We start from the raw sequence: 9,850 nt of genomic DNA, 5'->3' as shown, positions 1-9,850 counted from the left end.
GATCAGGGCTCTGGGAGCAGGGTTTTGGAGATACTGCAGGGACTGACAGGACTCCTACAGAGAGGGGCCAAGTATCAGGGAGGATGGGAGGAAGGAGGAGGCTGGGAACTCCAAGGAAGGGAAGCGGGGGGAAGAGTTGAGGTGCATGTACACCAATGCTAGGAGCATGGGTAATAAGCAGGAAGAGCTTGAAGCTCTCCTGGGAATAGGAGGGTATGATCTGGTGGGAATCACAGAAACTTGGTGGGACAAAAGGCAAGTCTGTAATGTGAACACAGAAGGGTATCACCTTTTTAGAAAGGACAGGAAGGGAAAGAGGGGTGGGGTCATGGCTTTATACGTCAGGGAAGGGATAGGATGCAGTGAGATAGAATGCAGCACAGATGGGGATTTGGTAGAGGCAGTCTGGGTGAAACTTAGGGGTTTTGACAGGGAAAGAGACCTGACAATGGGGGTATGTTATCGCCCTCCAGGTCAACTTGAGACCCTGGAAGATGTCCTGACAGGCCAGATTCTAAGGATATCTCGGGGGAGAGATACAGTAATTATGGGAGATTTCAATCTCCCGGATATTACTTGGGAGACTCACTCGGCAGTGACAGCCAGGTCATGTCGCTTCCTAGAAGCTATTGAGGGAGCGTTTTTCACACAGAGGGTCCAGGAGGTGACAAGGGGGGGAAACATCCTTGACTTGGTCTTGACCAATAGGGAGGAGCTGATAGATGAAGTACAGATTAGGGGAGCGAGTGATGCGAGTGATCACTCCATCCTTTGCTTTGAGATTAGGGGACTGGGGACGTGCAGCAGGTTGAGCACTAGAAGCTGGGACTTCAAGAGGGCCAACTTTGGCCAACTGAAAGCCAGACTGGGGGAAGTTTCCTGGGATAGGTTACTGGAAGGTAAGCGAGTTGAGGAGGGGTGGATAGCACTCAAAAGGGAGGCTTTGGAGGCGCAATCCTTGATGATACCTTTAGTCAGTAAGGTGGGGAGGTGGAGGAGAGTGCCGCCATGGATGCGAAAGGAGGTGATTAGAGGGTTTAGACAAAAGAGGAACCTCCGTAGGAAATGGGTACTGGGGGAAATAGACCAAAGGGTATACCAGGAGGAGGAGGCCCATTGCAGAAGGATTCTTCACAAGGCTAAGACTGATTACGAGCTGAGACTTGCCAAGAGTATCAAGAGCAATAAAAAGGGCTTCTTTCAGCATGTAAATAGGAAGAGGAAGGGGAAACAAGTGGTGGGACCACTAAATAAGGAGGAAGGAGATCCAGTGACAGATATGAGGGAACAGGCACAGATGCTAAATGACTCTTTTGCCTCTGTGTTCTCCCCAAAGCAGGATGGGGGATATCCGCATAGGAGATAAGATGAGGCTGGGGACTTAGGGGCACAGATTAGAGTCACCCCCCCCCTTGAAGTCGAGGGGCTCCTCAGGGCATTGGACATTACAAAGGCGCCAGGCCCTGATGGGTTACACCCGAGTGTACTTAGAGAGTTGGCAGGGGTTCTCTCACGCCCGCTGGCCTCCATTTTTGAGACCTCATGGAGAACAGGTGAAGTTCCAGAGGACTGGAGGGTGGCATCAGTGGTCCCAATTTTCAAAAGGGTAGTAGAAAGGACATGGGGAATTATAGACCAGTTAGCCTTACGTCCATTGTAGGAAAAACAATGGAAAGGCTCATAATAGAGAGAGATCTAGTGATGCTAGATAGGGAAGGGAGGCTGACAGCCACACAACACGGCTTCCGCAAAAACAGTTCCTGCCAGACAAACCTTGTGGAATTCTATGACAAGGTTTCGAGATGGCTAGATGGAGGGGATGCAGTGGATGTGGTATACCTGGGTTTCAGCAAGGCATTTGACAAAGTGCCTCATGATATCCTGGTGGAGAAATTGAGGAGTTTTGGGATACACCAAAGCACTGTCCGGTGGATTAGGGCATGGTTGACTGACCAAAAGCAGAAGGTAACCATTAGCGGGGAATCATCGGGATGGCGGCCAGTGACAAGTGGGGTCCCTCAGGGCTCTGTCCTGGGGCCAATCCTCTTTAATCTTTTCATTAACAACATGGAAGAAAGGGTGAACAGTCTGCTGATCAAATTCGCAGACAACACTAAAACTGGAGCAGTGGCCACACGTGAGGAGCAGGTACTCCAGATCCAAAAGGATCTGGACAGACTATGGAAGTGGGCAGGAGACAACAGGATGGCGTTCAATGTGGATAAGTGCAAGGTCTTGCACTTGGGGCATAGGAATAGGTGTCATAAGTACAGGTTAGGTGACAAGTGGCTGGAGAGCAGTGCTTGTGAAAGGGACCTCGGGGTACTGGTTGACTGCAGGCTAAACATGAGTCAGCAGTGTGATGCGGTGGTCAAGAGGGTGAACGCCACCCTTGGTTGCATAACCAGAAGTGTGGCTTCTAGATCAAGAGAGGTATTACTACCACTGTACACAACTCCAGTGCGCCCCATTGAGGATTCTTTGCTTAGTTCCATGTGAACAGCAATTGGTGTCCAAACCTGGACTCAAATTTGACTCAATGCAAAACTGCCCTGTGCAGTCTTATTTTTTTCCTCCCAAACTGTAGATGAACTTGGAGTCAAAGAATGCTTAATTTGTGTTGCTCCTGAGCCTCACTTCACTGACAAATATGCTATTCTGAGGCAGGTAGTCCTAACTTCCCCATATGTGGCTAATCCAGGTACCACGAGTGAAGGTGCAACACAGAACTTGCATTCAAGATCGCTTGACTGCCCATGTTCTGGTTCTGGTTCTTTTCTCCGGCAGAGCAAGTTCAAGAGGAGTTAGATGTTGTTCTGGGCTCATCCACCAGCATCTGCTACGAGGACCGGAAAATCTTGCCCTTCACCAACGCAGTGCTCCATGAAACCCAAAGACACAGCAGCCCAAATGCGGTGGGAACTGTGCACACGTGTAGCCGGGATAAGACTATTTGAGGGTTCCCTGTTAGCAAGGTGCGTTTGATAGCAGCTTGGGAGCCATTTTGACGGGGCCAGTGGGGAAGGGGCAGCTCCCCTAGGAGGGACAGGCATTGCTGTCCCTGGTCCCCTGGGGGTGTGAGGTTCCATGTCCCCGGATCTATTCCCGGGCCCCATCATCCGGCCCCCACCCTGCATGGCTATAAGCCTTTTCAAAAGTCCTTCACGGGTGCCAAGGGAGTCTTGTCTTGGGCCCAATTGTCCTGCAAGAGGTGATTTCTGGAAGATGGCATTAGGGTTTATTCCTTTTTGGGGGTCTGAATGAGGAATGGGCCCACCGGCCTTGCCATGTGCACATTTCAAATGACTCCTGGCAAGTATAGACACTTGCATCGTGTGTCAATTATGGTGTGCACATGTTGTGTCCTGCCTCACCTCAGGCCTTTGACATGCGTCTTTCCTGTCCTCTGAAGCGGGAAGCACAACAAGCTCCAGAGCACCTTCGGGGAGTCCTACTTGCAAGCCACTTACCAGATACGTGGGTTGTGCTGAATGCCTTACCAGGTGTTCCCCTTGCCACTGTGGGGCATCCCATCGGGACCGGCCTGGGAAAGTGCTGGCCCGAACAGCATATCTATTGCCCAACCCTGCTGGCTCTGCATCCCAGCATATCCTGTTCCCTACAGGACACCATCGTACTTCCAAACTTATTCTCTGTTCATTATGACCCTGAGGAGTGGGAGACGCCACGCAAGTTCAACCCGGGTCACTTCCTGGACAAGGATGGAAACTTCTTGAACAAATATGCTTTCCTGATCTTCATGGCAGGTATCATTAGCTTATGACTTTCAGTGTTTATATACTTACCTGTACCATCATTCATTACAAACCTCATGATGGTTGGATATTTTAAAAAATGGTTCAAACACTAAAACAATTAAACCTCCTTAGTACCAGTACCTTATACTTGTAAGTTGTTAAGGACTGGATAAAAATAATGTACATACATAAAAATTAGAATAATTAAAATACCATTTAACTATTAAAAAATTCCCTGGAATTTCAGGCGCTTCCAAAACACAGCGGCCAAGTGAGCATGGAGGAACTGGCAGAATGGCACCCTTAGCAAGAAAGGGCCAGGAAGGAGGTGAATTGGCGTCCCCATCAGGGGCAGGATGTACTAGTGGCTCACCAAGAGTAGCACCTTCTCTCCCCCGATCATGGCCTTGGCCATCCCATCTCTTTCCCAAGCCAGTTTGTCCTCTGCCTGCTCTGACTTTTGCCAGACGTGTGCCATGATAGGTGTCTCCCCCTTCATCTTGCAGGGGTCCGCGTGTGTTTGGGGGAGAAGATAGCCCCTGAAGAGGTCTCCCTCTTCATCTCCTTTGCCACCCTCCTGAAGACATTCAGATTTTGACTGCCAGAAGGGGTGAAGGAAGTAACTGTGGAAACCATTCCGGGATTCCTTGCTCAACCACAACCATTCAAAATTTGTGCTGTTCCTCACTAGACTATGTCTACATTATTCCCAGCAGCCCCAGAACCTGGTAGGAAAGCTCACAGCATTCAGTGCCTTCCAGCATCTAGGAAAACATCTCTAAAATCCATCGCTTATTAGCTTCAGCTTTGACTTTTGGCTTGGGAAGAGGAGGGCACTGGTGTCAAAGCAAATGCGTGTTCTATCTGGAAGGCCTGCAGTCAGAGGGACTCACGTGAGATGGAATCTGTGGTCTTTTGCAGCCCAGAGTGCCTGAGCGCCAAATGTTTTCAGGCCTTCGCATTGCCCTGATTGTTCTCGTAATTATCCATATTGCAGGTTGCAAAGGATTATGGGAAGATCTTCCACAGATGGGTTTCAAGACACAGTGAACCCTTGCTGAGGACGTACAATCAAAATAACACATACAGTTTATCCAGACATACAGAGCACATATGCATCATGCAGGGACTACCAGGTCAAGTCTGAACAGTTTGCTAGAGGCACACAAGAGAAAACAAAAGGCTCAAATAGATTAAGCCATAAGACACAAAAGGAAGCATTTTTGGGACATGCGTACTTGAGCTCTCTAAGATGTGCGTGGTGTAGGAGACTTGCAACAGGGTTTTCGGATCAGGTCAGGAACCTGCCTTAAGTGTGAAGCCGTTCTTACAGTGTCATTGTTTCCAGAGCCAAATTATGGCAGAGCATTCCTCCATTTGGTCCTAACATGGACAGGGCGCAAGCCAATGCTGGTTGTGAAGCATTCTATGAAGTCAAAGAGGCACTGGTCACAAACTTGGAAGAGCTGACTGGCAGACCCTCCCCTCCATTTGGTGAGGCTTCAATGAGGGGAAAGGGCAAGCCCCTTGGACTTCACTAGACCGGGGCACTGAACGTCTTCCTTCAGGGGAAGGGTTGGGGCCCAGGCATGTTCCTAAGGAGAGTTCCTGGAGGTAAGCACTAGATTGGGTTCAACAAACTGTTCTGTACATGTTCTGGGTGATTTGAGCTTGGGAGCAATAAAGAACGTTTGGCAAGGAAAACAGTCTGGGCCTTTTTTCTGCTTGAAAGAGGAACCTCGGCTCATGACAGTAGCGTGTTCTGTAGCCAATGGTGGTTTTCTTTGCTTTTCTGGATTCCTGGATCTTGGCTACCCCCAACCACTCTCTCGGACACCCCTACTGGCCTGGATGCTTGGCACAATGAACCCTCTGACCGGGCCCCTGAGCTGGACTGGTTTTTCCCTGAAGGTTGTTAGCCTGCATGTGGCAGTGTCGACATGGGAGCAGGGTAAGCTTCCATGGCAGAGAATTCAACACAAGCTTCCCGTTTGGTGACATGCAAGGGCTTGTTCTCACACTCACACAAGAAAGGGACACACTTAGAAATAGCAGCCCAATGGGACACGCATATCCTCTGCCAGTACTGACCCAGGAGGTTCTGCTGGGATGACAGCCAGCACATGATTCCCATTTTTCACGGGAGAATCTGAGGCATCCCTACCAAGCTGGCCCTACCTTATCAGACTGTTGTGAGGACACAAAGGTGAGGAGAAGGCCCATACACATGCCCCTGTCCTCATGGGAACGATGGCATAGAAAGAACAAATGCATGATGAATTCCCTAGCCCAGTGGGGTATCATGCTGGTTTTAGAACCTGGGCTTAAGGGTATGAATTGGTGGCCATCAGTACAATTTAGATTTCTGCCTAATCAGAATAATCAGGAAGAGGCAACATTAACTGCATGAAGATGCAACACAGTTGATTGGATACCCTGGAAGATAGAAACAAAATTGAAAGAGATCTTGATCGCCTTGAGTGCTGAGCTGGCAGCAACTGAATGCCATTCAGTAAGGAAAATATCAGGTTCTGCGCCTTTTAAAAAGCAAAGGCTATTTTGAGTTGCAATAAGAGAAGAGGGAGTAGGAACAAAGCCCCATAAGGAGAGATGGAAAGAACGGGGTGTGCTTAGCCTCAAGATGGCAGGACTGAGGGAGCTCAGATTGTACTTTTCAAACACTCGGACAGTTGCCACAAAGAGGCAGGCAGGATCACTTCTCAGTCATCCCGGAGTGCAGGGCACAGAATAAGGGGCTCAAGTGGCAGGGAGCCAGATTCCAGCTGGACATCAGGAAGCACTTCCTGACTGTTAGTGCACAACAATGGGACCAATGACCTGGGGAGGTGGTGGGCTCTCCCACACTGGAGGCATCCAAGAACAGCTGGGCTGCCATCTGTCAGGGATGCTTCAACTCAGAGTCCTGCACTGACCAGGGCTTGGCCTCGATGGCCTTATGTGGCCCCTCCAACTCTACTGTTCTATGATTCTGGGAATACCCAGTTGGGATATGATGTGTGGGTGACTGACGAGAAGGCAAAGAGAAGCTGATGTGAGTCCACCTGACGGTGGGCCTTCCAGATACAAACTGCATTTGTTTCAACACTGGTGGCCCCCTCTTCCCAAGCCAAAAGCCAAAGCACAAGCTAATAAGCGATGGAATTTAGACATGTCTTCCTAGATTCTGGAAGGCACTGGCTGCTGCTAGAAGCTGCGGAAAGCTGTCAATGGGGGGAAAAGGAGGGAGGCAAGAGAAGTCCAGGGAATTCCAGGGATTATTGTTCTGTCTGTACTCAGCCCCACTAACAACCCATGGTTTGTTAACCATTGAAAATCTATGAAGACACCCTCTGGCCTGTTGGTGGGTTCTGATGTACGGGCTGGTCATAGCAAACAAACACGATTTGTTAGACAGTGTGATAACCCATATTTCAGCAACAACCAATGGTTCCATGACAAATAACACACAGTATGCAGTGATTAGTTCACAATGTGGTGGATATGGGAAAAGGTGGAGCCACATTAAGCAAGGGATACTAAGAACAACAAGCCAGGCGGCTCTGCAGCAAGAGCTTTCCTTCCAGGTTCCGGGGCTGCTGGGAATAACGTAAGCATAGTCTAGCGAGGAACAGCACAAATTTTGAATGGTTGAGGTTGAGCAATGATTCCCGGAAGGCGTTCAACATTTATTTCCTTCACCCCTTCTGGCAGTCGAAATCTGAATGTCTTCAGGAGGGTGGCAAAGGAGATGAAGAGGGTGACTCTTGCCATCTTCTCCCCCAGACACATGCGGACCCCTGCAAGATGAAGGGGGAGACACCTATCATGGGACATGCCTGGAAAGAGTCAGGTACTGGAACTAAAGAGGTTTACTCCTTTTATTGTTTGAACTGTTTTTTAAAAAGTCCAACCATCATGAGGTTTGTAATGAATGAAGGTACAGGTAAGTATATAAACTCTGAAAGTCATAAGCTAATGATACCTGCCATGAAGATTAGGAAAGCATCTTTGTTCACGAAGTTCCCATCCTTGTCCAGGAAGTGACCCGGGTTGAACCTGCGTGGCGTCTCCCATTTCTCAGGGTCATAATGGACAGAGAATAAGTTTGGAAGTACGATGGTGCCCTGCAGGGAACAGGATATGCTGGGATGCTGAGCCAGCAGGCTTGGGCAATAGATATGCCGTTCGGGCCAGCACTTTCCCGGGCCGGTCCCGCTGGGATGCCCCACAGTGGCAAGGGGAGCACCTGCTTAGGCATTCAGCACAACCCACGTATCTGGTAAGTGGCTTGCAAGTAGGACTCCCCGAAGGTGCTCTGGAGCTTGTTGTGCTTCCCGCTTCAGAGGACAGGAAAGACGCATGTCAAAGGCCTGAGGTGAGGCAGGACACAACATGTGCATACCCTAATTGACGCACGATGCAAGTGTCTCTATACATGCGATGAGTTATTTAAAATGTGCACATGACAAGGCCAGTGGGCCCTTTTCCTTATTCAGACCCCCGAAAAGGAATAACCCTAATGTAATCTTCCAGAAATCACCCCTTGCAGGACAATTGGGCCCAGGACAAGACTCCCTTGGCACCCGTGAAGGACTTTTGAAAAGGCTTATAGCCATGCAGGGCGGGGGCCGGATGATGGGGCCCGGGAATAGATCCGGGGACATGGAACCTCACACCCCCAGGGGACCAGGGACAGAAATGCCCATCCCTCCTAGGGGAGCTGCCCCTTCCCCACTGGCCCTGTCAAAATGGCTCCCAAGCTGCTATCAAACGCACCTTGCTAACAGGGAACCCTCGAATGGTCGTATCCCGGCTACACGTGTGCACAGTTCCCACCGCATTTGGGCTGCTGTGTCTCTGGGTTTCATGGAGCACTGCGTTGGTGAAGGGCAAGATTTTCCGGTCCTCATAGCAGATGCTGGTGGATGAGCCCAGAACAGTATCTAACTCCTCTTGAACTTGCTCTGCCGGAGAAAAGAACCAGAACATGGGCAGTCAAGCGATCTTGAATGCACGTTGTATGTTGCATCTTCACTCATGGTACCTGGATTAGCCACATATGGGGAAGTTAGGACTACCTGCCTCAGAATAGCATATTTGTCAGTGAAGTGAGGCTCAGGAGCAACACAAATTAAGCATTCTTTGACTCCAAGTTCATCTACAGTTTGGGAGGAAAAAAATAAGACTGCACAGGGCAGTTTTGCATTGAGTCAAATTTGAATCCAGGTTTGGACATCAATTGCTGTTCACACGGAACTAAACAAAGAATCCTCAATGGGGAGTTTCAGGCTCCCGAGGCCAGTTGTTAAACCCAGGGATGCTCTTCTCTTAGGACGGGGTGGGAGCAGGGAAGAAGAGGCTCCTCCCCTCAACTGCCTGAAATCCAGTGCTGCACAGAGGGGGGAAAGAGAACAATGGGGGCAGCCCACTTCGATTTGGCTCTAGCCTGAACACCATGGACTATTCCCTCACCCACTGTTCATGCACACAATCACATTCCTCATGGGGGAACGCTGCCCTCACCAGGCCAGGGAGCAGACTAATTTTGGAGTGTCACAACCCTGCCTGCACCAGGGCTTGAGCTACCCTGAATTTTTGCCACGGGTTCATAACCTCCATAGCCTTCTCTTAACCCTGGAGGATGAATAACGAAACCGTGGAAGCGCCAGAGGGCTCTTCTCACCTTGTATCTCAGGGTACATCACCATGTACAGAAGCGCCCAGTAGAGGGAGGTGGTGGTTGTGTCTGAGCCTGCCAGGAAAAGCTGCCTCACCAGTTCAACTGCATCATGTTCTGCATATGCCAAGGTGCTCATACGCCCAGGGTCCCCTTTGTGCTGCAGAATAAGAAGGTGTTTGGACAGTACATACGGTTCCTGAGATCCATAGAGCCGAGAAATACAAAACAGTGCACAGCAAAATGCACAGGGGTATTTCATAAAACCCATACACCCACCCCTGGAGCGCTGCAATGCACAAGGGTAGGAGAACCCATGAATCCTGCAACCCGCCCCCGGGGGAGGATAAAAGTGCAGGCGGCTATGCCAATCCGTGTGCGCGTGCCCAGCACAGTTCACAAAAAGGCGCTGTCA

General features: G+C 49.9%; 1 protein-coding gene and 1 pseudogene across 1 annotated transcript; one reads left to right on the top strand and one right to left on the bottom strand.

Moving 5' to 3' along the window:
• LOC123019449 overlaps nt 1–4,449 on the top strand; it is a 9,650-nt pseudogene extending 5,201 nt beyond the window's left edge.
• A 2,927-nt stretch (nt 4,450–7,376) lies between these two features.
• On the bottom strand, nt 7,377–9,574 carry LOC123019441 (cytochrome P450 2K1-like). The gene is made up of 4 exons (XM_044422329.1): nt 9,442–9,574; nt 8,535–8,722; nt 7,741–7,882; nt 7,377–7,555 (listed from the first exon to the last, which is right to left on the bottom strand). The coding sequence occupies exons 1-4, from the start codon at nt 9,572–9,574 to the stop codon at nt 7,377–7,379; spliced, it is 642 nt and encodes a 213-aa protein (XP_044278264.1).
• Nucleotides 9,575–9,850: the final 276 nt, after the last annotated feature.

Source organism: Varanus komodoensis, unplaced genomic scaffold, assembly GCF_004798865.1.
Source record: "Varanus komodoensis strain SLA01 unplaced genomic scaffold, ASM479886v1 scaffold125, whole genome shotgun sequence".
Lineage (NCBI taxonomy): Eukaryota > Metazoa > Chordata > Lepidosauria > Squamata > Varanidae > Varanus > Varanus komodoensis.
The sequence above is the reverse complement of the archived record's forward strand: the minus strand, read 5'-3'. Positions and strand labels throughout refer to the sequence as shown.